General features: G+C 41.6%; 1 protein-coding gene across 7 annotated transcripts in view; it reads right to left on the bottom strand.

The window, feature by feature from the left end:
* The window catches only part of ASPH (aspartate beta-hydroxylase), a 202329-nt gene extending 199227 nt beyond the window's left edge, over positions 1–3102 (bottom strand). For 4 of the 7 annotated variants that reach the window (XM_057736089.1, XM_057736090.1, XM_057736091.1 and 1 more), the window contains exon 1: positions 2719–3040. In XM_057736089.1, coding sequence (XP_057592072.1) covers positions 2719–2842 — 124 coding nt within the window. In that variant the 5' untranslated portion in view covers positions 2843–3040. Of the gene's footprint in view, positions 1–2718 lie in introns of all 7 variants that reach the window. The other 3 variants (XM_057736092.1, XM_057736093.1, XM_057736095.1) reach the window with 3 other exon arrangements.
* Between the last annotated feature and the right edge of the window lie 23704 nt (positions 3103–26806).

Below are 26806 nucleotides of genomic sequence, written 5' to 3'. Positions count from 1 at the left end.
TAATTGTTATATAAATCCCCAAAGTCACAGTTTCAAAACACCACTTTTGAAAAAAATGACCACCAAGATAAATGGAAGTCCAGATAATCACATTTTCCCTAAAAGGGAAGTCTATTTCAAAGGACTGGGTCCTTTTTGCACTGTACTTGCATATGCAAATTTAAGAAATAATAATGTTTAATGTGACCAATGTCTTCATCAGCTTCAAACTCTCAATGCAAAACATCTCAAAAAACATACTATTTGAGCCCATGTACTTCTTCTCAAACTAAGATTTTCAAACGTACTGTTTCAAACAATTTCAGTAAAAGAGAAGTCAATTGGTGGTATGACAAAAAAGCATGTTTTTCTTAAATAACTGGGTGTAATATGCCACGAGAGCCAGAAGGAAACTTAGAAGATAATCTGCTTCAACTCCAGGATTTCTATAAAACCTTATAAAATTAGAGGACCTAAAATCCAGTCCTATAGTATAATGATTGAAGAACAGAAAAACCTGGGCTTACTTCTGGATCGTCCATTAACTAGTTGGGTTTACAAGCAGCACACAACCTTTAATGAGCTAGCCAGTCCTTCTGGGCCTCAGGGTAACACCACAGCTTCTGTAACACCATAACATTTCTTCAGCGCCTCTGATTTTCCCAGCACAGGGCATTGACTTGGGCATCCATGTCTACACATCAAGGACCCAATAAACACAGCAACAAAAGAGAAGTGGCTCGATATTTCCAGTATATCCTGCCATAAGAAACCAATATAAATAGAATCACACACTCACACTGCAGTGTAACTGCTTACAAAGCAGAGAATCTTCCTTTCCATCTTCAGTGCCTTCCACACAGGGCACACAGTCAGAACTCACCATTTACTGAAAAAGCAGCTGCGGAAAAAGAATGCTCACTATGTAACACACAAGACTCCAAAACCAATCCTGTTTGGGGATTTTTCTTACTTCTCTCTTTTACATATTCTCTTTTATACACCATGTCTGTTTCATGACCATCATAGAATCGATATGTAAAATGCTTAAAAGGCTATAGATCCTCAAATATGGACAGAACTTGCTCTAAAATGCCTGAATATGAAAGTTGGAATATGTTCATTTAGGTCCTAACATTTTCTACATGGTTAACCTACCTGTGAAACCTGGTTCAGTTCTTGAACCACTGGGGGTGGGAATATAATACACACTTCCCGATACTAATTCCTACCAGTAAAATGGGCCATACAATAAAAGCCAGTGCTTCAGGTATAGTCAGTCCTCTCTATCCACGACGGCAAAGGACAAGATGGAACAAAGATGTGCTTTCCTTGTAAACAGCCACAGAAAACCTTTGAAAACAATTAACATCAAAGTCTTGTTCATCAGCTTTCTCTGCTTGGTGCTTAAACTGCACAATGGGCTCTTCTCATTTAGAAACTTTAAAAAGTGTAGCCAGAGCTGCCCAAGACAGTGCATCTACCCTTCTGCCTGTTTAAGTCAACTGACTGGCATTTAAGGACAAGTGACAAAGGAACACCAACTTTTCCTATGCCAAAGATGAATTAATATGCTTGCTTTGAAATTCAAACTGTACTTTTTCTCCACAATACAAACATTAGTTCTTGGAATGTAAATTTATGCAATGATTTTAATTGTGCTGCCATTTAAATTTATTCATTCACTAATCAAAAATCTACTGAGCACCTATTAAAGGCCAGACCCACTATAGGAGTTGGGAATAGAAATGAACAAGGAGTGAGTGAGACAGGAAAGCAATACAAGTGAAAATAAATAATTTCAGATAGTGGTTAAGTGCTATTTAAAAAACAGTGTTTTTAAGTACGATTATAGTTATCTGATTCACTTTCTATATACATATAAATACATTACTTGTAGACCTCCGGAACCAAAGACTCCAAAATCATTGCAAAAAAGAAAGTTTCCAGCTCACATTCAATACACATGTGGACTACAGTTTCAATATCCTAAATATCAGTCAAAGGAAGTATAAAAGAAACCGAGAACCACTGAAATATGAGATGAAAGATTTAAAACATCTGTTCTCTCTTTGCTGGGTAAGCACATAGAAGAGAAAGGTGAATGTCCAATAGATTTTTTAAAAAGACAAAGGGAAAACACAGAGAACCTCACCCAGTATTCCACGCTATTCTGTGGTACTTTAAAGCCAACTACAACGCACTATAAGAAAGCTACGTAAAGGCAAAAATATTTAAAATAATCTTCAAGAACATTCAAATCACTCCCCCGCACGCACCCCTGCAGCCCTCAAAAAACATTCTCCTTTGAGTTGCTCTTAAAGGCTGCTGGTTTGGCAGGAACTTATTTTCTCTGACTTTGGCTCATTTCCAAACTCCCCAAAATACGCACGTCAAAGGTAAATTGTTTCCCTTTCTCCCATCACCAATTCCACGGCAAGCCAAGAAAGGGGAGATCGATACGATCTCCATCCCGGCTGCGCACTGCAGGTGAGGGATGGGCCGGGAAGGGACTCCCCGGCGTGACCAACCCGAGGCCGCGGACCCCGCTCGGCCCGGCCCCCACAGCCCGCCCGCCAGGCCCACCGAGCGCGGCCTCCGCCTGGCGCCCAAAGGAGGAACCCCGCGGAGGATGGAGGAGACGCACGGAGGCATCTGGGGAGGCGGACCCGCAGCGCCCGCCGCCCGAGCCCCATCCTCAGGGCCGGCCCCGGCCCCCGGCCCCGCAGCGCCTCTGACCTCTTCGGGCCCCGGGGCTGCTGCTGCCGCCGCTGGTGCAGCTGCTCGGGCTGCTGGAGCTGCTGCTGCTGCTGCTGCTGCTGTTGCCGCCGCCGCCGCCCTTGGCATTCTTGCGCGGGGCCATCGCGCGCAGCGCTGGAGCTGGCGAGGGGTGGGGGGCTCCCTCAGGGCGCGGGGGGCGCTGGCGGCGGCTGGCGCTGCGGCGGGTGCGGGCCGCGGCTCCTGCGGCGGCGCGGCTGTCTCAGCACCGCCCGCAGCGCCTCTGAGGACTTTCTCCCGCGTGCCTCCTGCGCGCGCCCCGCCCTCGCGTGCGCCGAGCCGGTGACTGCCCTCCCGGCGCGAGAGCGCGCCTCTCTCCCCACTCCCCCGAGGCCACGCCCCTTCTCGGCTGAGGCCCGCCCCCTCCCCCGCCCTCGGGAGGCTGAGTGACGGGACGTGCAGCCAATCACAAGGGTCCCCATGAGGTGGGGCGGAATCCTGCCGCGCTTCCCCGCCCCCCCGAAGATTTAGGGCTGTTCTGGCGCGACGCAGCCGCCTGTGAGCGCGAGCTGCTTTCGACTTAACAGTCTGTCCCGGTCCTTTGGAACGTGGCAGACGTGGAAGGCGAGAGGGCTCTCGCGAGGGTTGGCGGACCCGGTACGATTGGGATGGGGCGGGGCGGGCGACACGTGTGCAACGTCTGGACAGAGCCCACCTCCTCTTGGCCTTTCACCGGGAATTCTGTTCCTGTCCCTCTTCCCTATGCACACAGACGCCAAGGGATGCAACCCCCGCTTCTTGACAAAAAAATTATATTTCTTGTCAGTATTAATATTAAGACATTTCCGAAATGGTGACGTTAGGACTAATTAAATGCTTAAGCCATAAGCAGTTGATCCGTTCGGTTTTAAAGCAGGACTTCTTTCGTTTGTGCCATCAACATTTTCAGACGATCTTAGTTAAGAGGTGCAAATGTAAATGTAAAGCAAAAAGTTCCCTTTCTTGCCCTGTAAGGCACCCCCTATCTGAAATCTCTCTCCGCCGGGTTGACGTCTACGTTCCTCTTCCCTTGATGTCCCCAGCCGTGGGTCCCCGTGGGCCTTCAGCAGCTTCTGAATTCCGCACGTGGTCTGAAAAATATCCGGGTCCCTGGATGAGCCGCACGGGGACTTGAGGTCAGGGACGTCGTCGTCATCATCTTTGTGTCGCCGATTGCCAGCACGATGCCTGGTGCGTAACAGACAAGCCAGACATGTTTGGTGATTTGATACATTTCTGGTAACTTCTTAACATCTTCCTCCAGCTCGCGATCCTATCTCTGAGCACCGCCTGGGAGTGTCTCAAGAGGGCTAAGGAACCAGAGACAAGGTTGCAGAGTGGCATCTGCATTTATTCCTCTTCTCCGGCCCTGCCACCCTGCACTGGCAGGTCACTGGCCCCACCTGCCTCTTCTGAGCCACAGAAGCCCACGGAGGGTCCTGTTGCGTCATGAGGAAAGGCCTCTCTCTCCTTTTTGTGAAATAATGTTAGTTGCCAAGATAGAGCAGGGGCAGGGAAGCTTACAGAGTTTTTACTGAAGCAGCTCTTTCAGCTTTTATCTTATGGCATCTCCTTCTGCCTTCACAGATCATTTCTGCTATCCAGTCCCCCTTACCATTATTTCATTGTGGGGGGTGGGATGGGGTGGGGGTGGGAGGGCTGGGCTAAGAGACAAATCTAAGTGAAAGAACTTAATATAAAATAATAATGAGAATTAAGCTGAGAAAATAATGCTCAAGATTATATATTCAAGATTATAATGCTCAAGAACTGAATTCAAATTCTGACAAAATCCTTTTGTTGTAGACTTTTATTAAGGGATGAGGTAACTCAGGCCCAGAGAGGTTAAATAAAGTAAGGAAGTCACAGAGCTAGTAAATGATGGAGCAGGGATGTGAACTTGGTCCACATGGCTCCAGAGTCTATGGTCCAAATCCTCCTTCCAGGACCAAGGCTTAGTTCTGATCAGAGAATGTCTTGCAGGCTCTCTCTTCTCTTAGCAGCTGTCTCCTGGAAGACACGTTGGTCCTACCTGCAAAAATAGGTCTGAAAAAAGATGCAGATGTAGAGAAGGGACTTGAGGACACTGGCGGGGGGGGGGGGGGCAGGGGGGAGGGGAAGCTGCGACAAAGTAAGAGAATAGCATTGGCATATATACACTACCAAATGTAAAATAGCTGGTGGGAAGCTGCTGCATAACACAGGGAGATCAACTCGATAATCAATGATGACCTAGAGTGGTGGGATAGGGAAGGTGGGACGGAGGCTCAAGAGAGAGGGGATATGGGGACATATGTATACATACAGCTGATTCACTTTGTTGTGCAGCAGAAACTGGCACAATGGTATAAAGCAAATATACTCCAATAAAGATCTGAAAACAAAAACAGAAACAAAAACCTGATAAGGTCCACCTATTTGAGGAAATGAAGTTTCTTTAATAACTGACTCCACAATGTTGTGCAGTGATGTTTTGCTCCTGCATTTCCATAAAGCAAACAACCTAAGATAGCTGTGTATCTTAGGCAATACCAGGCCAAAATAGAGGCTTTGTAAATACAGATCACAGGAAGTTAGAGGTTTCCTGACTTCCTCCTTCTAACACAAGAAAAAGCTACAATGACATTTATATACTTAGTATTATAAAATAAAACATAACAATATTTATGACATTAGATACTGTCAGTTATATACAATTTAGTTAGGAAGTCAAGGTACCTTTGAAATTAAACAAAAGGTCGAAGGTCCCTTGTTAGCCTACCCTCATTTCTGTGATTTCTGAGTAAGCTATGAATGAACCTTGGGCGAAGCAATTTTAAAAGGACCTTAAAGACAAGACTTAACTAGGACAATGTATTGAAATACTAATTTAATAGAGCTTTTGAATTAGGCCAAATGTGCCTTTCAGATATTTCCATAAACTTTCCATTGGCTTTACCACTGGGATTTGCAAGTGAGAACTTGCGGACAAGATTTGTCCTAGTTGGGTTTTTTTTTCCCACCTCCTCATGTCGACCCTTCAGAATCTCCAGTTAAATGCTTTCCAAATTAAGTATTTCTGGACTTACATAAACCTACTAGAACACTGCTTTAAAGTTGCATTTTACCTGCTTCCTAGAAAGTGGCTCTCATTTGTATGCAGTCTTCCTAATGTGAAATTTTATTATTGCAAACTAAAAATGAGTATTTCCCTGCCTTTATTTATCATAGCAAATTCTGCTCTAGTGGAAAAAATGAATATCAACTGATCATGATGATTCAGTTGTGTGTTTTCATTTTACGTTAGTAGAATGTGTTGCAACGAGGGCCATGTCGGTAAATACGAGAACATTTTTAAGGCATTCTGGCAATTATTCCCATATGTGTTATATCTCAACAAGCAAATGAACTGTCATATCAAACAGCTTGGCTTTATATTACTATAGAAAAAATAAACCTGGCTAGTATCGATATTATAAATACATAGGATGAATTTATCTAAGAAGTAATTTTAAATCTAGTCAAAAATAGATTAGAATTGGAAATACTGTTATAATATGGAAACATAATCTGAAAACATATCATCTAAGAAACCTATTTTCATTTTCCATTTCAATTCTTTACATTTTCTATTAGCATTGGTGGTACTTAGTGCCAAATTCTCTTCCTAAAAAAATAGCATTTAAGTAATAGCTGTTGCTAGGTCTTAAGTTTCCTAGTCTGGAGAACTCATAGAGTTAATTGATTCTTCTTACATCTCAAAATTAATGCCAGAATGAAACTTAAGCATGGAGAAAAGTCATAATTAGAGAATAACTACTGATTATAGGCATGGTGATTCTATGGTATATAAAAGGAAATATTAATGTGATTTAGGAATCTTTAGAAAGTATTGGAGAAGTGAAGGAAAGAAGAAGATATTAGAGAAATCTCAAGGATTCAATTTATTTGCAAGGTAATTTTACTTAAACAGTATTTGCCTGAAGGATCTAATGGCTCTGTGTGTGTGTCCATAACTAATATAGTAATTTCTGTGTCTTTCATGAAAACCATTCTCTTGAAGTGGAAACAGGTCAGTCCCTTAGCCAAAGAAAAGTATCCTGAAACTAGTTTCCTCAGGTCCTCTGATTTCATCAAGTCTAGCTACATAAAGCAGATGTATTTGCCTTATAATAAATAGTGTTATTATAATATGCAACTTGAGTCAATTAGTCAACTTAAATTCTTGATACTTGATCAGAAATCATGCATACTCTACATAAAATTATTATTGGCCCAGTCCTTTTTATCTCTTTATTTTGAAGTAGAAAAGAGTAGCTTTATTGCTTTGCCAGGCAAAGGGGGCCACAGCAGGCTAATGCCCTTAAACTGTGTCCCCGGCTCAGTCCTTTTTATACTGTCATCATCTGACTTGAATTTATTCTTCAATTTCATAAGCACATGATAAACATTACTTACCTGTACCAAATAATAAATCCTAAGAGACTTTGCCAAAGAACTTGCTAGCGTGGAAAATAGGGAGTGTCTCTTTGTATCACTGCAACAAGATTTTATTAACCTAAAGATCACTGTCAATATATTTGGAATTCTACAGTATTTCTTTACTTTAAGAAGTATGCTATCCATTACTTTTTAAAATGGTTGATTGTTTAGCCTTATATTGTGACTATACACTAGTAGACCTGAATATTTTCTAATTCTTCATGGAACCACTACAATGCCGACTTCATCACTTGATGAACTCATTTCTCTGTTGGCAAATGCCTTTGCATTAGAGACAGAGACACCAACACTCTAGATGTTCACTGCAGCTACTCCTCCCAGCAACAGAAAGCATATCTAGTAAGACAGTGAAAATCATTTCCAAGAGGCTGTCTTACAAAGGATATGATTCTATTTTCTCCGCTTGTTTATGGCATCCATATTGCACTTAGTTTTTCTAGCTCCAACACAAAAGAAGAATTGAGGAATGCAGCTACCAAAATGTATCCTTCCAGAAGCAATTGTTTAAAAACCTAAGTGCAGGCATTACGACCATTTAGACATATTCTAAAGGATATATTTTTTTTAGTCCTCTTTCTCAAGTTTGAGAAAACTGAAATCAAATGTGAAAAGCTTGATATAGTGCTTAGGGTTCTATAAAAATAAAGTCACACACGATATTGAGGAAACTACATGTGGGGTACAGACCAGAGTGAGGACTATGCCATCCTCATCTGTGTGTTCCTGGTGACCTGGGCACCGTCAAGCGCAGGGCAGGTATTGCATAAACGTTTACACCTCAGGCTCTTTGCAGTTGCTATTCATCTGCCTGGAGAATGCTTCTGCCACACAGATCAGAGGACCACAAGACTTCACCTGTCACCCTCTCGGTTTAGCCCCATAGGCCTACCATACCTCTCAAGCTGAACTGTTCTCAGTGAGCACTCTGCATGTAAGTATGAAATGGCTGGCCTTTAAAATACTGGGAAGCTGCAGGTAAGGGCTTGTATTTTATAGAAATGAAAAAGAAGTGTAAAATCAATGTCTTTGACAAAAGCAGAACTCTTTTCAAGCAGCATGCAACCCAAAATGTTCATTATTTTCTAAAAAATAGGGGGGAGTTGCCCATTTAATGTTCTCCCAACACACAACTGTGGGCAGCCATGAATAGCTAATGTGAGAAATTAAAGGGCCAGCCTAGGAAGAGCAGGAACCACTGTATGCAGCTGTGCAGTAATCCCTTAGGAAATACAGTAGCCTGAGGTTGAGAACTGTTTAATGAAACCTACTTGAAATGTGAACTCTGACCAATTAGAAGCACATAAACTGACAACTCTCTACAGTTAGAATGAGAACCTCAAAATAATGATGGGACTTCCAAATCAGGCCAGCATAGGACAGAGAAGAAAATCTGTGAATGACGAAAACTAGATGGAAAAGAAAATTTATCCTATTAGCCAAGTTTGCCTGGGTCTTTTTTGGATGGGTGTTTTTTTTTTTTTTTTTTTCTATTTCCACATTAGAAGAAGGTGGCTGTGACACCAGACTTGTGCTTAGTACTATGTATAAGTGGTCGGACATGTGTGCCTGTACGTTAAGAATGTGCTCAATTTCACATAGGTTATCGTGTATTGTCAGTTCAGGTTTTCATCTAATCCTTAAAAAAAGGAAGTCAAGTCCCAAGTTAAAAGGATCACTTAAGTATTAAAGATCTATCACTGGACTCATTAGACTCCAATTCAGGTTCTCAGAAGAAGCTGATCTTAAAAGCAGCGACTCACCGAATTACGCTTATCCGAGTCTAATTTCTGCTGTGTGTGTGGGCAGTTGTAGAGGAGGGGTGACCACCGCCAAGGGATGTGATGTGCCCCCCACTCTCTTACCACCATTTGCTTCAGAGCATCAAGGAAAGATGTGGGAGCTCCCCCTGCCCCTTCCTTTTCTGCTATTCTTCAATGACCTTCCCCCTACAGAGCTGCGCAGGATGGTACAACAATAACCCCGTTTCACTCTGGAGCACATGTTGGTACAAAGGAAGAGGGGGGCATGCAGAGTGTGGGTGCCTGCTGGCCCCTTACCCCCTGGCCTTTTCTCCCTGGCCTGTCAACAAAGCAGGCCTAGATATTTTCAGCCTGGGAGATGCCGTGGACTCAGAGCTTTCCACGGCTGAGGCTTAGACAGCAGGTGAAAAGTCCTGGGGTGACTGGGAAGAAACCCCATGCAGCAACACAAAGCCCTCCCTCCTCCTAGCCCCACACTTGGGACTCTGGTAAAAATACAAGGTGGAAAGGTGGAAGGATGGCAGATTCAGCATGACTGGCAAAAAACTGGGCTGCCTCTGGCTCAGCTCTTACAGAATAACAACTCTGCAAATAAATAAGGCCCCATGCCAGAGAGACAAGCCGAAAATATTTTCTATTAGGAGCCTGGGTGGGGGGGCCTTACCAACAGTCACCAGTGCCAGGGAAGCATGACAGATGCAATCCATCTCTGGGGTACACTGCTCTCCCCACTTAGAAGCCCTCCCTCCAAATCAGGTATCCCTCTTCTCAGTTATTCTAACAGGAGTGGAGGGGGGTTTCTTTCAGTCGTCACCATCGGCAGGTTGTAATCAGATCTGTTCCCATCTCAACAATGAACCACAGGGCCCTACACGTAGGAAGCTGACCACAGGGTCATTGGTGGCTAATGGAACAGCATTTTGTGATACCTTCTCTAAGCGTCCATGCTCTGAAAGGATTACCGGTCCCCAAGGCCATAATTCTGCAGCTGCTCTGAGCAATCTTCGGGTGTTTTCTAGATGGCCAAAAGCTGGAGGCAGAACCTGCAGAAGGAAGTGGCATTTCCTCCACCTTTTGCACAATCAGTTCAGGGATGGTGACTGGCGGTGGCTTCCCCACGGAGTGTCTGCCTTTCCCCCACCATGTGCTTACTTCCTCATCTCCAACTCATCTCACTCAGAGAGCCCGGTATAGTTAGAAGAGCTGTAAAGAAGGTCTCCCAAGATCCATGTCTTCACCTGTGGGCCCTGGGCCACAGCCACTATCGGTCCTTTGCTTCTGAGATAACAGGGAGCGCTCCCGCTCCACCTCCGCATCCCTACTGCCCTCTCCGGGAGGTGGGGAATCTTGGCGTCCAAGGCCTTTCTCTCTCCGTGGCCCCCTCCACGGTGACCTGGAAGGCTTTGGAAGGGTGGGGAGCAGGGCTTCCTACAACACTTGGGGAACTTAGGTGGCTGCCTGGTAACCAGCGAATATACTCCTTGTTTCCTCCTCCATTTTCCTTGGATCCACATCCTATTTTCACAACTGTACAGGCTAGAAAATATTTGAACTTTTGCTAATAGCGTAACCCATGCTTTAGGGGTTTTATTTCCCTGCAGTTTTTGAGATATGGGCAGTTTGCCATATAGACATTGATAGTATTGTCAGGGCTTTATCTTTTAGTATTGTGACCTTTTTATTGAAAGCTAATTTTGACGAGAGGACAAAATATAGCATCTGAAGGTCTGCATGGAGGAAGGGGCCAGAATAAAGGGTCAAGGACAGATGAGGTGGAAAATGCCATTTTTTTTTTAAAACGAGCAGCAACTGTTCCCCTATTCTTACATTTTAGGCATCCAATTAATTGCTTTCCCTTAGACTGATAAGAAAACTATATTTTTATAAGATAACTATATTTTTAAAATATAGTTATAAAATATAGTTGTATTTTTATAGTTATAAGCTGTATTATTTATATTGTATTTTATAGTTATAAACTTATATAGTTAACTATATAGTTATAAAAGATAACTATATTTTTAAAGTACTACTTAAATGACTAGTTTTAGAGCTATTGATCACTATAGTTTTAAAAAAGTACTATTCAGATAATTTGAGAAACTTCCCACATTCAAAACTAAGGGAAATCTTATTTCCCAAATTCTACTAATGTTCCCTGTCTTCTCACTTGTAACTTTGGCATTGTGGCCTTTTAAAATTTTGTCCTTGACATTTACATGAATAAGCTTTTTCTGCATCTTCATTGCTGCTTTTCATATGAGTTAAAGCTGTTCAGGTTACAAATGAAATTTGCTCCCAGTTTCTTAATTCTTACATAATGGCATCAGCCCTAACCATTTCCGAGGAAACTGAATGTATGTGTTCATCTATAATCACAGAACATTACCAGTTCTATTCAAAATTTTAAAGTGCACCCACCGAATTTCACCTTGTGAAATGACTCATTTTCTGTGTACTGTACTACTGAGAATGTGTAATTAAGGTAATGCTAACTCATCCCAATTAAATGCTGGAACCTTAGGATAAACAAGGCAGGCTTGTGCAAGACCCTTTCATGTTCTAATTCAGAAACACATGGATATAACTATTTCCTGATCAAAGTCAAAAATTTGTGACTCCTGAAGGTATCTGAGTGACAAGGGAAAAGAACATTTAACTAGGAGTGCCCCAAGTCCAATTCTGCCTCTAACTAGTGCTATAGAACAGCAAGAAATTCCCTTGGCCTCCCCAGGCTCCATTATCTCATATGTAAATGGTGGGCTGTCATGAAACCCGTCCACCTTCATCATCTGATGAAAGCTGTGGAATGTCATAAGAAACATTCCAGTAATCATAAAGTCCTGTAGCCAATTTTAGGGAATCATGTACCTAAGGTTAAAGATATCTTCACGGGAAGATAAAGTTCCTTGTACCTCTTGCTTTCTGTGATTGTAAGCCTTGGGAGCTGCTAGTGGGACTGGTTTCTTACATTTTCTTAGTCTATTCACAGGGTTGGTGGCTGAGAATGAGAAATGGCATCTTGTATCCATGGCAACTTTGAATACTCTCAACTAGTCTGTGAAGATGATGCTTAAGACAGCTATACAAGATAAAAATGTGGTTGACATTGGAATGATCCTATTACTGGTTCAGTGGATTTACTTAGTTTGACTGCCTCTTGCACTAGATGAAAATTCTCTGGAGCCTGCAATGAAATACTTAATGAGAAAGTCCCTTGGAAACTAAGAAGTGCTTTACAAATGTAAGCAATTGTTTCCTTTTTTATTTTTTGTGACAGATTTATACTATAAAGAGCATAACGTTTTTCAGTGACAATATCTCTATATGCCTAATTTTGGCCAAGTTTATTAACTAACCTACTGGATCTAGGGGAAAATAATTTGCTCTAGCTAAATGTTACTAGGCACTTTTGAAGAAATATAAAATTGGTAACAATATGACTTTGCTTTTCTCTCATTGCCAACTTTCCTTCCTTCTTTAAACATTTCTTGACCTCTTCAAATGCCAGATACTATCCTGTGAGCTACAGTAAAAGGCAGGTGTCATTTAATTCCCTAGTCCCTGAGTTAGCCTATATTTTGATGTCAAAAAGGTCTAAGTTGGCAATTTCATCTACTTCCGCCTGTACATACCCTGTGTAGCCCATTCTACAGAGTCAACTGAGTACCCATATCCTGCCAGTTTTTACTATACCATATGCAAATGGACTTGGTCTTCAAGGAGCTCACGTGGTTTTGGAGGGAGACTGGTGCACGAACTGACAAGCACGACAGAGTGTGCTGCCTTCTTCTCCCTGCAAAGGTGGGTGGACAGGAAGGCAGGGAGGGCGGGGGGCGTCATCCACTGGAGGTCCATGCAAACCACAGAGAAGTCAGGGCTGCAGGGCTGCAGATGTCTTCAAGAGCATATTGTTCATCCTCTTCATTTTACAAATGAGAAAATCGAGTCTCAAAGAGTGAGAGGGATTTGCAAAGTTTGAATAATCAGTTAACGCAGGACTAGAACTCAAGGCACCTTACAGCATGTCTTCTCAGCAATCTGGGGCAATGTTGCTTCCAATGGGGAGAAAATTGGTTCTTGGGGGCAAAAAAGTTTTAGATATTACAATGGTCACCTCCCAAGGGCCATACGCATAAACACATATCTGTGGTATTACTTTTTCATGGGGTGGAAGGATGGTTACAGGAAAAGAAATATCTAAAAAGGCTTCTCACAGGATAGGGGACAATAGTTTTTTTTAAAAAGTTCACTTCACTGTGCTGGTTTCATGAATATTAATTCCAAACTCATGAAATTGTATGTATTAAATAAATGCAGGTTTTAACATATCATTTACACCTCAATAAAGCTGTTAGAAAATGTTGAGAAACCCTGCCTTATAGCCAGACTACTGTTCTTTCTGCTATGTTACATCACAAATTCAGAAATAAACATCTTTCTGCATTGACACCTCATCTTTACTCCATGGTCCTGAATGTTTTATTGTCTACCTTTCTTTCTTCTCATTTCTTCTCCATTTTTTCTTTATTTTTTCCTTCCATCCAACCATTACAATCTATGAAGGCTAACTTGTTGTTAGTGAACTACTTATGTTCAGGTACTACACACTCTGAAATGGCTTAACTAATACTGTGAAACTTATGTAAATGAACAGATGTAGGAAACACAATCCCTTAACTTTAACATTATTCTCTAAAACCAAATCCATATTTGAAAACCAGATTCATTAAAGCATCCTAGTTTATTGGAAAAACATTTTACGGTTATACATATAATAGCAGATATTAATGAGCAATGAACACTCACTATGTGATTGTTATCTGATTTTTATAAAACAAAGAAATCGGGGTACCAGTTACTCAAAGTCACACTCTCTTAGTCAGGACCACATATCCAGTAAGTGGCAGGTTCAAGATCTGCACATGGCAGTCTCACGCTAGAGCACAAGCTTTGCCCTTCATGCTACGCTAATTATTACAACCCAAACTTGGAGGCAGTCTGGGTAGTGGCACAGTTAAGTTCTTGATTCCTTGGTAACATAAATACAGGGGGATTATGACCCAGTTCCTGAGGTCATCTGTATATGTATTTCCTGGAGCTTGGAAAGTTTAAGGAGCTGGAACAGTGATGGGATGGGGTGGGGGGAGATGGACCCGACACATAGGTAGAGTTAAGAATTCTGAAGAGAACAGACAAAACCATGCCAGGAAGTTTATACATGTTCTTTGGAGGTCATAAGTTAAGAGCAGTTATGGAACAGAAATTTTCAAGCATGGCTAATATTGAACTAGCTACTCACAAGTAGCCTCGCAGAGAAGCAGCCATGTGGTCTATGTCCTGGTGAGAAGAAATGCTGGACCACTCAGGACCCCTGTCCAAGGTCTTACTCATCTCCATGAAAGGCGGCATGTCACTTAGGGTCCCACGAGAAGCAGATGCTAAGATACAGTCAGACATGGAAGAGGTATATTGAGGGAAACACAAGGATGAAGGGCTAGAGAGTAGGAGGAGACGGGGAGCTCCTTCAGCCTGTGATGCAGTCCGACTGTTGTGCTTGGAGAGAGAAAGGAAAGATGATTGGGTAGAAATAGTCATAGGTTGTTCAGAGCAGCTCTGAGAGAAATCTCAGCCAACCCGATGAGAATCCCCAGCAGAGTTTGACCTTTAGATGTCAGATGGCCCAGCTCTAATGCCCCTGCCATGTTTGGTCTTGGGTTGAAAGGACTGGCCTCCATGTAAATGCCACAGCAAATCCAAAGGTGTGGCAACCAGAGCCCTTGGCACATCGAGCTCCTCACAGTAGCAGCTCGACAGGCAGTCTGCGTGGTGCATCTCCATGACCACCATAGGCACTTACTCTGGGCCATTTTCAAACATCTCACACAGTAGGTGTCATTATCCCCACTGAAAGATGGAGAAACATGCTCAGAGAGGCTAAGCAACTTTCCAGAAGTCACACAGCATATAATGGCCAAGATAGGACTTGAACCAAGGTCTTTCTGTTTCTGTTCAAACATTTCCTCTTTAGGACATCTTAAACTTTATTGAGGTCTTAACAAATTCTGAAAAGTAGGCAGAGGAATCTTTGTATTACCATAGGGCATAAGGGGAGGAGTCTCAGACCAAACAACTTCACGGATAGTATATAAGATGTAAAACAAATTAGCAGAAACTGGATGTGATCAACTTAGGTATTCCTGGATTTAAAATTCATGGGTTTAATCATCTGTGAGCCTCCATGGTTTACAACTTGAAAGAATTTCAAATTTTACTGATTCATACAGTTGAATATTTTAGGTATAGGCAAGCTGATATTCCTGAATGATCTACTTAGCTTTTAAGAGATGCTCCTAGCTCACTTAACAATCTTGTCGTGACTTGGCTTTCTTATGCTGAGTCATTGTCCCATTTTCAGAAACACTTGTGAGGTGAAACCAATTCTATTTCATTTTGAAAAGTGGCCAAAAAAGAAACTACTGCTAATGCTGATGATGGAAGTGAAATGCCTAAAAATATCCTTAGCTAAAAATTTAAAGTTCTAGATAAACTAGAGTGCAATGGCAAATTTTTGTGTGGAACAGTCACACCCTGGATGGGTACACTGTGTGGTCTTATGGAGCAATAAAAAAAGGACATTTATGACATCATTTCAAAGAGTTCTCTGCCCTCAGCCATAATTGTTCTCAAGAAGAGAGAGATCTTTAAGGGACAAAAACGAAGAGCCCACTATACTATATTTTAAGGGGAAAATCATAGGCTATGATGGTATTTATGAATTTGAGGGATTCCTGAAGGTCCTCTACTTACCTCAAAACAATGTTATTACTTTCCTCTAGAGACCTGCTCCTCCCTCAGTGCCTCTGTTTCAGAAAAATGGCACCGCAGTTCCCCCAACTGCCCAGGCTCTCAACTCAGCATCCACCTGGATGCTCCTGTTTTTCTCACATCGCTCATTTAATTCACTGGCAAATTCTTCTGGCTGTAAATTGGATGCGGCTTCCGTATCACAATTCTTCTCAACCACTTCTACCGCAACTAGTCCTTCCCTAATTACCAGCATCTCCTGGAAGAGCCTCCTCTGTGGTGTTCCAGAAAGTGCCCCCTGCAGCATCCTGGGTGACTGTCAGAAAGTATAAGCCAGATCGAGGCAAACAACAAAAAGCCTTCCGTCGCTTTCTACCTGGTTTAGAATAAATCAATATCCTGTTCATGGGCTCTAAAGCCACACGTGATCTAGTTCCTGGCTTCCCCTCCAACCTTCTCTCCCATCCCGCTCCACTCATTCTGGTTGGCTTTTCTAAAGATGACAAACATGCTGCTACCTCAGGGCCTTTGCACTTGCCTACATAACTATAAGGCCCCTCTTCTCTCTTTCTCAGGTCCCTATTCAGAGGTTACCATCACAAAGAGCCCTTTCCTGACACATCTATGACCTTTTACACTGGTAATCTCTACTTTCTTATCCTGGGTAAACCCGAGGCTTCCCTGCCCCTTGGAAGTACCAGACATGGCATGCAGGACATATACATTCAGGACCCTGGGATAATCCTGCTGGGGTGCTTCTTATGAACAGCTGTGAAGAGGAAGGTGTGGGGAGAATTGAAATGGGGTACAAAACAGGCTCAGAGCTGACCTCACATCCTATTAGGAAACTGAAGGGTTAGGACTGACTGATGGGTGAAATTTGCATATTTCCCTGAATGACTTTTGTATTGTGTTATACAAGTGAGCATTTTTTATTATTCCTGAAGACTTTCCTTTCTATTAAAGTTTAGATCACTTTCACAATGAATCTACAATATTTATATTGCCGTTGTTTATTTTAAACAATGAGAAACACATTTTACTTTGCACAAAATACACTGAAAATGGCACAAACTTAAATTATGTAAGAGGTAACAAAGTCACCTTTTCTTGAGTTAAATCTAGTATAAACACTAACAAGTAAGAAGCCAATGAACACACTCTGTCTTCATATTTGGAATTTCTATCCCACCAATCTGTAATTTAGCAAAGAGATTACTGACAGCTGAAGAAAAATGTTAATTCATGGTTTAAAAGGTAATCATCAGGCAAAACTACTTATATCAAATTCAAAATGAGTTTAAAATAGGGTAACAATTTTTTTCTCATTCAGTCAGAACTATTAATTTGCTATATTGATTTTGCTTGTAGAAATTTGATCTCATTTGGGTTTTCATTTAATTTTTTCAATTTTCTTTTATATTTGGTGGTTTATGATTCTCTAGGAGAGTCAGATAATACTTAAAAAAAAAATCTCTTCATTCCTCTCACCAAAATATGAGTGCAGTTATGTTGCAATGTGATGCAGAAATGTGTATTGCGTGATAGGATCTATGCAATACTTGTTTTTGAATGTGAGAAGTCCTTGTACAGAGATTATCTTTAATTTTTAAACCATATTTAGTTTATCACCCTGGGTCCAGTAACAGTTCAGTTAATGTTGGATGACTGATGGCACTAAAAAGATGTTCTGTCTTTCTACGCTACCCCTTTTCTTCATCATTTGGCTAAAGAGAGCACACTTGATGTGTTCATATAATAATTAAAAGAAATTATGGTCATGGTAAAAAAAATTAATAACTACTGTTTAATAATACACTGACTTCCTCCTCTCAAATAGTGCTAGCCAGGAGATTTCTCCTCCCAGAGGGTGGACTAGATGCAATTTTCCTTGGTATTTACCTAAATGAGTTGAAAACATATGTATACACAGAAACTTCTACTTTATTTTTTCTAAGTTTATAGAAGCTTTGTTCATAATTACCAAAAGTTGGAAGCAATCAAGATGTCCTTTAACATATGAATGAATAAACAAACTGTGATACATCCGTATGATGGAAAGCCATTCAATGTTAAAAAAAAAAAATGAGACACCAAAGCTATAAAAAGACATGAAGGAATTTTAAATGCTAAGCAGAGGAAGCCAATCCGAAAAGGTTACATACTGTATGATTCCAACGACATGACATCATAAAAAAGGAGAAACTATAGACAGTAAAATGATGTGGTTGTTGAGGATTTGGTGGTGGCGGGGAGGGAGGAATGAGGAGGTGGAGCATTGGAGATGTTTCAGCCAGTGAAACTATTCTGCCTGACACTGGAATGGCTGGGACATGACGTATCAATATACTTTTCAAAACCATAAAATATACTTTTCAAAAACACAAAAGTGAACCCGAATGTGAATGATACATTTTTGTTAATAATAATGTATCAATATTGGTTTGGTTGTAACAAAGGTTCTAAACTAGTGCAAGATGTTATTAATAGGGGAATTGTGGGTAGGGGGAGTGAGAAGGGAGAGGGTATATGGGAACTCTCTATTAATTGCAAGATCTTCCCATCAAACTTAAACCTCTAAAAAGTAAAGTCTATTAATTTTTCTTTGCTTTAAAAAGTGACACAATTATATGCTGTTTATAATACATTCAGTTCAACTATAACCATATAGATAGGCTAAAAGTAAAAGAGTGGAAAAAGATATATCATGCAAACATCAGTCAGAAGGAATCAGATAAAGTCAACTTGAGAGCAAAGAGAATCACCAGGTAGGACCATAAGGATAGAAAGGTCAATCTTCCAGGAAGACCTGGCAAACACACTCCTGGGCATTTATCCCAGAGAAATGAAAATGATGGGATATTTTTATATCTCAATTGCAGTGATAGAACATGAATCTACACGTGATAAAAATGGCATGGAACTGTGCATACACGTAGTAGAGTTATACATGATGCAATCATCCAAGGACAACTGAGTGAAAGTTACATGGGACCTCTCTGTATTATCTTTACAATTTCCTGTAAGTCCATAAAAAATTATTTCAAAAGCAAAACTTGGAATAGAAAGATGCTCGTTGAGAAGGTGAGTTTTTACATACAGTTTGTGTCACTGGAGTCGGTTTCACCTATAGCCCTGCCAGCTGCTGTGTGGTAATTCCTGATGAACTTCCTTACAGCGGCCCTCTGTGAGCTTGGCCAGCTGTGGCTCCCAGGTTTCTGGTCAACTTCATTATGGTGTTCGACAGCTGCGACCCTGTGCTCACCATTAAACCTTTTCAAGCAGCCCTTGACAAATTCTTGCACATGTAACTTTTCCATTGATGGTATCTCTTTCATTTTGCCTTTTTGAAGTACCTAAGAGATGTGATTTGCCCTTTTATTTTTCAAAGGCCATAGGTGTCTGTTTTCTTCATTTTTACTTAGTACAATAAATTTCCCCAAAAAGAGACAAAAAGGCAAGACATTGAAAATAGGTGTATCGAGAAATTGAACAAGCAGGTATTCAGGATGGCTGGGACCAAAGGTGGCAGGAACATTAACAGCCCAGAGTATCCATGCCTTGATATTCATGGAACCAGGAAGCAAGGCTCCCCCAAATTCCATTTTGATTTAACTGAGTTGATGATGTGGAATCCTGGCTACTGGTAAGAATCACCTTGGGAGCCTCAAACAATAGCAACACTCACACCCTACCACAGACCAAGTAAATCAGAATTTCTGAATTAATCTACACAAATGATACACAAATATCTGTGTGGGTGTGTGTGTGTGTGTGTGTGTGTGTATCAGATTTCACACATTGCAGTGGTGCAGATGCCATGTTAATAAGTGCTATGGAGGAAAATAAGGTTGAAAAGGGAACAGGAAATGTGTGTGTGTCTGTTGAAGAGCTTGCCGGTTAAAATTGGGTAGTCAAAGAAGCTCTTCTTGGCTTGCTTTGTTCTTGCTCTCCTTCGTGTTGTTCTTTCAATACAATACCTAACCCTTAAAAGAGGAAGTCTTGTAATATACCAATGTCAACGTGCATTTACTAAGTCAACATTATCAACATAAGGAACTTGTCTTGAGAGTAAATATTTATGAATCCAAATAATTAGGCCTGATTGCTATCTCACAGCTTAAAACAAGCTGGGAAGAAAGTGACACATTGGAGTTACTGTTTGCCTTAGGTTCTCTATACTAATACATGACAATATGTTCCGTAGTTCAGAATATTACTTCCTTTCCAGATTAATACATCTTGAAAGAGCAAAGTTCATTTAGGGGAAACCATTTTCTTCTTAAATATAAAATGCATTGCCTTTTATAATTATAGAAAGATTTGACTTTTGGACAAAATAAAAGAAAAAAAACATTATCCATGATCTCACCGTTAACATTTTGGTTTATGTTCATCTAGTCCTTTTTTTTTTTTTTAATTTATTTATTTATTTTTGGCTGCACTGGGGCTTCGTTGCTGTGCATGGGCTTTCTCTAGTTGTGGTGAGCAAGGGCTACTCTTCCTTGCGGTGTGCAGACTTCTCATTGCAGTGGCTTCTCTTGCTAGGGAGCATAGGCTCTAGGGCATGGGCTTCAGTAGTTGTGGCACACGGACTTAGTTGCTCTTCGGCATGTGGGATCTTCCAGGCCCAGGGATCTAACCCGTGTCCCCTGCATTGGCAGGCAGTTTCTTAACCACTGTGCCAACAGGGAAATCCCTCATCTAGTCTTTTTTGTCTGTACATACATTTCTTTCTTTTTTTTCCTCCCATTTATGTTTTCAAAAATATGCTGGGCAAACTATAGTTATAATAAATAACTATATTTATATATTACATATAATGTATATTTATTTATACTGTTTATAGTATAATTATATACCATAGATATAAATTATAAGTAAGACTACATTGAAATATTTGGGAAAGTGGCTATTCCACAAAATGGAACGTTCTGATGCTTTTTCTCCTATATGGCCTCAACTATTCACATGCTTGGCGGTACCCAGACCTGGTCATCATCCAGCTCTGCACACATCCAAGCCTCAAATTCCAACATTTACTCTGTGATGACAACTGTGCTGTCTTCCCCTTTCATTACTCGGCTTTTCTTGCTGCTCTCCTTTTTAATCTCATCGATCTTTCCAGTCTCCTGAACTTTCTCCTTTTCCCCACCAGACTTGCTGCCTCTTCAATTCCTTCTCTATCTTCCCCAGATTCTGCAATCCACACCTATACCTCCCTTTATCTGTACTTTTTCCATTGTGTCCCTTTGGCCTCTCAATCATGAACCAATATAAATATAAATGTCCACTTTGCCGGTCTGAGCAAACCTGGACTCTTAACACTGCCAGAGAAAGTCACCTCAGAACACAGACTGCTTCCACCACAGCCTTCCATGGGTCCTCAACAAGGTCAAAAATTCTGTTTCAGGTTCCTGCTGTAGCGACACCAATACTTCTCTTCTGTCCTCAATCTCCTCTCCAACTACTCCCCAGAGCCTGCAGCAGATGGCTTGTCTTCCTACTTCACAAAGAAAATACAGCCTGACACACAGAAACTCCTGGGTCTTCCTTCCTGTCTTGGCCATGCCCTTAACAACTTCTGAACACGTCCTTCCTCCCTTTCTCTTTCCCCAATAGAAGAAATGTCCCTCCTGTTCAAGGCCAAGTCCTCTGCCCTGTCTGAGCCCCGTTCACTCCAGTGCTTATCTTTTCTCTCTCTCTTTTTTACCTTGTTGGCCATGTCACTCGGCTTGCAGGATCTTAGCTCCCTGACCAGGGACTGAACCTGGGCCCTGGCAGTGAAAGCACCGAGTCCTAACCACTGGACTGCCAGGGAATTCCGATCTTTTTCTCTGATATTTTCTCTCTTTCCTTCTCACCTGGGTCCTTCCCTTAGACCAGTGGCTCCAAATCTGGCTGCCTTGGACTTACCCAGGGAGCTTTCAAAAAAGTACTGATGCCTCAGCCTCACTCCAGACTAGTTAAACCAGAATATCCGTGAGCAGGTTCTGGCCACAGGTATGTTTTAAAGCTTCCAGGTGGCGTTACTTTGTGGCCATCGTGGAGATCTGTTGCCTTAGTCATTGGAACATGCTCAATTCTTTAATGTACAAAAACTCCCCTCCTTTCCTCCTTATCTCCTCCACTTTACAACCAAACTTCTTGGAACAGTTGCTCACACTTGCTGTCTCCTTCACTATCAGTTCATCCCTAATTCAACTTTGCTTTCTGCTTCTAGCATTTTGAATTCCATAAACTCCTCACTCCTAAAATCAAGGACACTTCATCGCTGGTTGTACTTGACCTGACCAGGGTATTAGACGCTTGTGGCTATTCTTTGAGAAACACTTGATTTCCCTGGCTTCTCAAATCCCTCTGCTCGTGGTTTTGCTTTCTCCTCTTGCTGCTCCCCGGTTCTTTTTGGGGGGTCCTCCTCCCCATCTGCTTTTTGGTGGTGGGCTCCTCCACCATTCCAGCCTCCATCTCCTCTTCCTCTTATTCTGGTGGCTTCTCTCATGAACTTCATCTGTTTCTATGGCTCCCACTGTCCTTGGTAAACTGAAGTGTGATCCAAGTATCCCGGAAGCTGCAGACCTGTGGAACTAAATGCCTTCTGGACATTTGCATTGCTAGAAAAGAAAAGAAAAGAAAAGAAAAGAAAAGAAAAGAAAGAAAAGAAAAGAAAAGAAAAAAAGAAAAGAAAAAAAGAAAAGAGAAAAGAAAAGGGAAAGGAAAGAAAAAAGAAAAAAAAAGAATTTGCTCTGCTTTTCCTTTCTGTATGCTCCTAAAATAAGGAAGTGTATGCAGTAAGTATTTACATAAAGTTACATGTCTCAACACAATGATGGGCCCTTAAAATTTTACTGGGCCAACACTGATTCTTTTCAAATGTATGTTCTCAGCACCCCCGCTCAAGCAGCTGCATGAAGTTTCCAATCTTACAACAAAAGGGTATCACTGCCAACCCCTGCTGAGTACCCCGGGCTGAGAATCACTGCAGGTTCTCTCCCCCACCTTCCCTGCCCTCTTCTGCTGGCCCCAGACAGCTCAGGGCAGGGTGTTATACTGTGCTTGTGCACGAAAGAACGTTCACACGTTCATTTGCCTGTGTCAAGGAACTAGAGTGGTCAGTTTCCGGTTTCTACAAAAGTGCTGATTTCCCCCTACCCCCCACAAGAGGTCGACCCTGGAGGAATGATGGAAGAAAAACACCACAAACCCCCCTAAGAAACCACAGGGTGGGGCAGAATTGGGGTGGTCTGTGGGTGGGGAGAGGCTGGGTGAGTGGTGGGCGGCAGCGGTGGTGATGATGTGCTGTGAGGATAAAATAGGAAGGACGCCGTAGAGTTCTGCTTCTGTGCTTCTTGCTAAGCCTTGGGCCAGACAGTGCCTGCCTGGATAGCTGTATAAACCTGGAGCTCTAGTTCAAGGGTCTTTTGGAGGAAAATCGGGGCAGCCTGGATGTCTCGCGCTTAAGAATTGAGTAAAGCAAGTGGGGACTGACTATGGGCAGTGCTCTCCCTGCCTCCGCACCTTCAAAGGCACCAGGTGGGGAATGATCATCTAGAGAGCGTGCTGGGCCCCACACTGCTGGGAGTGGGCGGAGTGGCCGGGGGTAGTAAGGGTGAAGAAGCCGCGCTGAGTTGTTTTGAGGCAGGAGGGCTGGTTGATTGATGTGGGTGCCTAGCTAGGGATCGCCACCCAGCGCCCACCCACTCCTCCTCTGAGCTCACTAAGTTCACGCTCTCTCGGGGCTTGTCTGCTCCGCTGCCCTATAGGTTCAGGGCAATCAGGAACTCATCCAACAACATAACAAGACTACGGAGGAGCCTTTCAAAGAAAAACATACTGTTACAGTTTCTGTAAGAACAGACAGACCACGAATTTAAACGCAGCCTAATAAGCATGAAAAATGAAATCAGGAAAATTGTTAGCAATAAGAAAAAGAAAATGAGAACCAAGCAGAAATATTTGCTCTTTCCACAGTTTTACCGTGAATAAAGCATACATCAGTATGAGGAGTAACAGAATGGATACAGCCGAGCCTGGAGCACCAGACTTGGAAAACCTCCCAGAAGAGACGAAAAAGCAAAGAAAGAAAAATTATAAAATAAAAGTTATGTGATATGGAGGATAGAAGTAGAATAGCTAATAGGAGTCCCAGAAAGAGACAAAAATTAAAAATGGAGAGGAAGAAATATTTAAAGAAATATTTGAAGAAATAATAAACAAATACATTTAAATTTTTTATTTTATTCATGTATCTAAAAATAATAAATATTGCAGAATTACTTAAAAAACAAATAAGCTTTAGATTGTAAAGACACATAGAGTACTAAAGAAAAGAGATAAGGAAAAACATCCACAGCTTATATAAAATTTAATCAAACCAAGGACCAGGAGGAAATTCTAAAATCCACATATATAAAGAGAAAACTATAGAAGAACAAAAATCAGATTTCTATAGAGAGTGGAGCTGTGTTTTAAAAGGATTGAAGAATTGAGGAAAAAAACTTAGAACATAATGAATGTTATACTGATGCAACTGTCATGTAAACCTGAGGGCACGAAATAAACGTTCTCAGGCATGTAAAGTAAAGGCTTTGGACACCTTGCCATGCAGAACTCCTCACTGAAAAGTGTTTTGTGTGAAGTATTTCAAGACAAATCTAGGAGACAGTGTTGCAAGAAACAGTGTAAAGAAAAGACAATCAAATATTTTGATGCTGTCCGTCATCTTTGCAGAGTGCTATGACCTCCCACCACAGTTGTGCATGGTATGAACCCGATGAGTGTTGGGGGCAGAATAGGTCGAGGGATGTGAGAGAATTAAAATTCTTGTCTTTGGGGGCTGATTAAAACAAAGCACAGAGAAAGTGAGGGACAAACTGCAGTAACAGATAAAGGTGGTAGAAAGAAATATATATCAGTTATTACATAAAAGCAAATGAACTCAACAAGCCAGTTAAAAAAACAAATATTGACAGATGCTGTGTACAAAAGACACACCTAAGCATATTGGGTACAAAAGTTGAAGGTAAAGGATATTAAAAAACAAGTTAGGAAGATAGTTACTGAAAGAGAGTTGGTGTTTCATATTAACAGAGATTTTAGGATCAAGAGATAAAGACTGTAATTGCATAATGAGAAAATGTTCAAGCCATTAAACACCTAATAAGACCATCAAAATATGTGAGGCAAAAATTGACACAGCAGTAGGAAGACATTGAGAAATTCACCATCATAATGGGAGATTTCAACTCTCTTCTCCTAACTATTGAAGGCCAAGCAGACAAAAATGAGCAATAGGAGAACTAAACAACAAAAATAATAAACTGGACCTAGTAGACTTTTAGGCGTTCTGCTTCTAACAAGAATACATGTTAGCTCAGCAAAGGAAACTATAAGCAAGACGAAAAGACAACCCTCAGAACGGGAGAAAATATTTGCAAACAAATCAACAGACAAAGGATTAATCTCCAAAATATATAAACAGTTCATCCAGCTCAGTATCAAAAAAACAAACAACCCAATGCAAAAATGGGCAGAAGACCTAAATAGGCATTTTTCCAAAGAAGACATACAGATGACCAAGAGGCACATGAAAAGCTGCTCAGCATCACTCATTATTAGAGAAATGCAAATCAAAACCACAATGAGGTATCACCTCACACCGGTTAGAATGGGCATCATCAGAAAATCTACAAACAGTAAATGCTGAAGAGGGTGTGGAGAAAAGAGAACGCTCTTGCACAGTTGGTGGGAATGTAGGTTGATACAGTCACTATGGAGAACAGTATGGAGGTTCCTTACAAAACTAAAAATAGAGTTACCATATGACTCAGCAATCCTACTACTGGGCATATACTCAGAGAACACCATAATTCAAAAAGACACATGGACTCCAATGTTCATTGCGGCACTGTTTACAATAGCCAGGTCAGGGAAGCAACCTAAATGTCCATCAACAGATGAATGAATAAAGAAGGTGTGGTACATATATACAATGGAATATTATTCAGCTGTAAAAAAAGCAATGAAACGGAGACATTTGCAGAGACATGGATGGATCTAGAGACCGTCATACAAAGTGAAGTGAGTCAAAAAGAGAAAAACAAATATCGTATATTAACACATATATATGGACTATATAAAAATCGTACACATCTACCAGTTTGCAAGGCAGAAATAGAGACAGATGTAGAGAACAAACATACGGACACCAAGTGGGGAAAGCGGGGAGGGTTGGGGGGGGATGAAATGGGAGATTGGGATTGCCATATATACATTACTTGTAGGGAGCCATCTGGACAAGCCAATGCTGTGACAAGGTCACCAGGCTCCAAGGAGGACCGCAAGGTGAGAACTCCTTGGAAGGGCATTTCGGAGCAGGAGAATCGCAAGGCAACCGCTCTGCAAGGACAGGCCCCAGACCATCTCCACCCATTTTATATTCTGTTCTTTGTTTCTTTGTAATACTATGCTTACCACCCACTTCCCCTCCCTGTTTCTATGTCCCCAGGAAAGAACCAGGGTTTGACACATTCTTTCTCCCTATCTGCCCCACCAAGTCACCTCCCACCACTCCTTGGTGGAAAAGGCGGGCACCTCAGGCTACTAAATGCTGGAGAAAAGGGAGGGGTGGCTCTTTTTGTAACGCTCTTGATTGCAGCAGGCTTAAGTATAAACATAGGCATTAGGCATAGGTGTGGGTGCTAAGGGCTATAGTTTGCTTGGATATCAGATTAAGAAGTTATTTACATATGCTTACCTCAGAGTCACAAAGTTTGCAAGCCAAACCTGACGAAAGAAAGAAACTGGTAGATGCTGAAGGAAGATATGCTCTGTCATAAAAGATTTTTTCTGAGATATGTTTACTATATAAACACACAAAGCTCTGACAAGAAAAAGAGATCCTGCGTAGCTGACACAGGCCTTCTCGTCTCTTCCTTGTGCCGAGGCCACTCATCCCTTGGGTACTCCTGGACCCGCCGGAGTTGGACTTTGGCAATTACTAATAAGAAAAAAAATCAAAT

Source organism: Hippopotamus amphibius, chromosome 5 (genome assembly GCF_030028045.1).
Source record: "Hippopotamus amphibius kiboko isolate mHipAmp2 chromosome 5, mHipAmp2.hap2, whole genome shotgun sequence".
Classification (NCBI taxonomy): Eukaryota; Metazoa; Chordata; class Mammalia; order Artiodactyla; family Hippopotamidae; genus Hippopotamus; species Hippopotamus amphibius.
Note: the sequence above shows the minus strand (reverse complement) of the source record. Positions and strands in the feature narration are given on the sequence as shown.